Source organism: Sarcophilus harrisii, chromosome 1 (assembly GCF_902635505.1).
Source record: "Sarcophilus harrisii chromosome 1, mSarHar1.11, whole genome shotgun sequence".
NCBI lineage: Eukaryota > Metazoa > Chordata > Mammalia > Dasyuromorphia > Dasyuridae > Sarcophilus > Sarcophilus harrisii.
In genome coordinates this window covers 659670034-659673478 of record NC_045426.1, presented here as the reverse complement: position 1 = coordinate 659673478, position 3445 = coordinate 659670034, and the positions used below count along the sequence as shown (strand labels likewise).

At 36.3% G+C, this 3445-nt stretch overlaps 1 protein-coding gene across 1 annotated transcript; it reads left to right on the top strand.

Moving 5' to 3' along the window:
* Positions 1-367: 367 nt before the first annotated feature.
* On the top strand, positions 368-1300 carry LOC100925504 (olfactory receptor 1361-like). The gene has a single exon (XM_012544165.1). It carries the CDS (start codon positions 368-370, stop codon positions 1298-1300), a length of 933 nt encoding a protein of 310 aa, XP_012399619.1.
* The last annotated feature ends 2145 nt before the right edge of the window (positions 1301-3445 follow it).

The window sequence follows — 3445 nt, the reverse complement described above, 5'->3', positions numbered from 1 at the left end:
GTCCAAGGCCAGATCCCTGGAGATCTTTCTAGTTGATCTTGACACAGTAATTATGAATTTTGAGTCTATCTATTCAAGCAGTTCTGATCAATCTAGCCCTGCCACCATTCGGCCCCCATCATTGTTTGGAGTCCTAAGGGAAGGGGGTGTGGAAGAAGAGGATCTTGGGCTTTATTTATCCCAGGGATGTCTCCTCTAGGGTGATGCAGAAGTGGGTGGACAGTGTAAGAGAGCCAACATCAAGGAGTCCTTGTGAATTCTAGTTATTCTGAGTGGTTTTGGGTGGGTTTATTGGGGTATACCAAACTCGCTTTGAACTCTGTGCTTGTGACATATTTTCATTATATTTTCCTTTCCCTCCTGAGAAATGAGAAATCAAACCAGGGTCTTGGAATTTCTCTTCCTGGGCCTGTCAGAGCATCCCGAGCAGCAGAGATTCTTCTTCAGGTTATTTCTGATCATGTACCTCATTGGAACACTGGGGAACCTGCTCACCATCTTGGCAATTGGCTTTGATTCACATCTCCACACTCCCATGTACTTCTTCCTCTCAAACTTATCATTCCTTGATCTCTGTTTCATCTCCACTATGGTTCCCAAAATGTTGGTAAATAACCTGTTAGGAAGTAATGTCATTTCCTATCAAAGATGCTTGGCTCAAATGTATTTTATTAATGCTTTTGGTGCATCAGATAGCATTCTCTTTTCTGCTGATCGCTACCTGGCTGTCTGTCACCCTTTACACTATGGCACAGTCATGACCTCACACCTTTGTGCCCTATTGGTGGCTGTGCCTTGGGTTTCTGCTCACCTCATTGCAATGATTCATAGCATATTTATAGACCATCTATCCTTCTGGACAAATAATAAAATCCTTCACTATTTCTGTGACATAAATACCTTGATAAAACTTTCATGTTCTGATACCCACATTAATGAAATGTTAGTTCTTTTTTTAGGGGGGCCTGAAGTTTTAATTCCCTTTAAATGCATTGTAGTCTCTTATACTCCTATTGTTTGTGCTGTGTGGAAAGTACCATCAGCTCATGGAAAATGGAAGGCCTTTTCTACCTGTGGGTCCCATCTCTCTGTGGTCACTCTTTTTTATGGAACTGTCATTGGTGTGTATTTCAATCCCACTTCCACCCATACAACTCAAAAAGACATGATAGCGACTGTGATGTATACAGTGGTCACTCCTACATTGAACCCTTTCATCTATAGTCTTCGAAATAATGATTTGAAAGGAGCCCTGGGGAAGCTTCTTGGCTTGAAACATTTTTCCAAGAGACCATTATGATGATTTTTGTCCTGTTCCCAAATAGATAAACATTTCATGGAGGAAATAAACCAGCTAATATATTGTCAGGAATGATTGATTAATGTCAACTTGAAGGGAATCCATTAATGTTGTGCTCTCTGTGTTTGGTGCTGTTGTGTTCAACATTTATATCAATGAATTAAATAAATATAAACATTATGAAGATAAACATGACATGCTTGTCTAATTGATAGATGATGGAATCTATGAGGAATAATTTGTGTCTTGAATGACAGAAATGGGATAAAAAGATTTCAATAAATTGGAAAAATGGACCAAAAATGATAATTGGATTAGACTGAATTGAATAGGGAAAAATCTAAAACTGTACATGTTGATTCAAAATTTCAATAGCATAAATATAGAATAGGACAGATATTATTAAGAAAACAGATCATATAGAAACAGACCTGGGATTTTAGTGGGCAAAATATGATTTATAATTATGGAAACAAAGTTTAAAAACTAATATTACCTTAAATTGCATGAAGAGAGATATAACATATAGAATGAGGAAGATGATAATTTTGGTTTCTCCTATTATGATCACACACTTAATGTATTATTTTGTGTTTTGGCACCAGATTTAAAGAAAGATATGAACATGCCAGAGTGTATTCAAAAAAGTTCAAACAGTAGGTAAAGAAAAATAGAAATTAGAAATAATTTCACTAAAAAATAATTTAAGTAACTAGAGATGTGTAGTTTGAAAAAATAGAAAGCTTTGGTGGTGGGGTGAGGGGGACAGCATGATAGCCTTCAAGTGTTTGAAGGGCTGGTGTTTGGGAAAAGACCAGATGTTTTGTTGGAATCCAGAAAGTTAAGGTAGGATCAATGAATGGCAACTACAGGAACATAGATTTCTTCTTGGAGGAAAAAACCTTCATAATTCAAGTAATCTAGAAGTATAGTAGAGAATTTAAGAAGTGACAAACTGGCCATAAATAAAGGCCTTAACTTGAAGATCTTCAACTCCTGATTAACCATTTTTTAAAGTATGCTTTTTGATGGGTTTCTTAATTACAGGTTGGACTAGATGATTTCTTAAGTCTTTTACAACTATGAAACAACATGATTCCATAATAGTATTTACAAATTATATGTTCCTTAAAATAAAGTGAATAAATTAGCTTCTCTCTATATGATCAAACACATCATGGATGTAAAAGAAACAAGATTTAAAGGGAAAAAAGGGAGCCTGAAAGAGCTCAAGCAGCCTCCTGGCTTCACTCTGACATTTTGACTGTATCCTAGAAGTCCAGAGCATAACAATAAATTAAGAAAAATAGAAAATCAAAAAAGAACCATCTAAAACATTTTTAGAAAGACAGACCTGAAATTTTTTTATTCTTAAGTATTTCAGACAATAGAAAGATAAGAAGAGTGAACAGATATAGCAATCAAAGACAACTATAACAAAAGGCAACAGTAAGACAATGAAGAAATTTCTAGATGTACTCAGAAGAAAAGGGAGAAAGCAGAGGTCAAAGAGAATGATGGAGAAACATATCTGAAACATCATAAGCTATACCATACAATATTCTGCTTATTGGCAGTCTAGATTTCTCAGCCCAGAGATACTAAAGATTACTTGGAATGTCAGCAGAAAAGGTCTCTGGGAACAGGGTGGGAATCCAGTAAGCAAACTCAGCATAGGCTGTGCCAACATGGTATCTGCCCCAGCCTAAGCCTCTGCTAGCAAAACAGGATTCTGTTACTTTAAGACACTACATCTTAGAGGTGCGGTAGGGCAGGAACATTCATCATAGTTCCATGGCATAAGAGTATGTGTAGTCAGGTCCCGAGAAGGATCTCTAAAAACAGCTGCACAAAATTTCTGAAGCTTGGGACAATGCAGCCTTCATCCTGGAAATAGAGACCCACTTTTAACAAAGAGTTAAAAGCTGAGTAATAGTCTAGGAAATGAGCAGGCAACAGAAAAACAAGTTCCTGACTATAGAAAGATACTATGGTGAAAAGAAAGATCAAAACACACACTCAGAAGAAAATAACAGTCAAAGCTCCTATATTCAAACCTTCCAAAAACAAATAAAAATTGGACTTAGGCCATGAAAGAGCTTAAATGGGTTTTAAAAATCAAGTAAGAGAAATGGAGGAAAAATT

Bases quoted from the DNA above. Each gene is read 5' to 3' on its own strand.
- LOC100925504 (XM_012544165.1), top strand. From the start codon at position 368: ATGAGAAATCAAACCAGGGTCTTGGAATTTCTCTTCCTGGGCCTGTCA.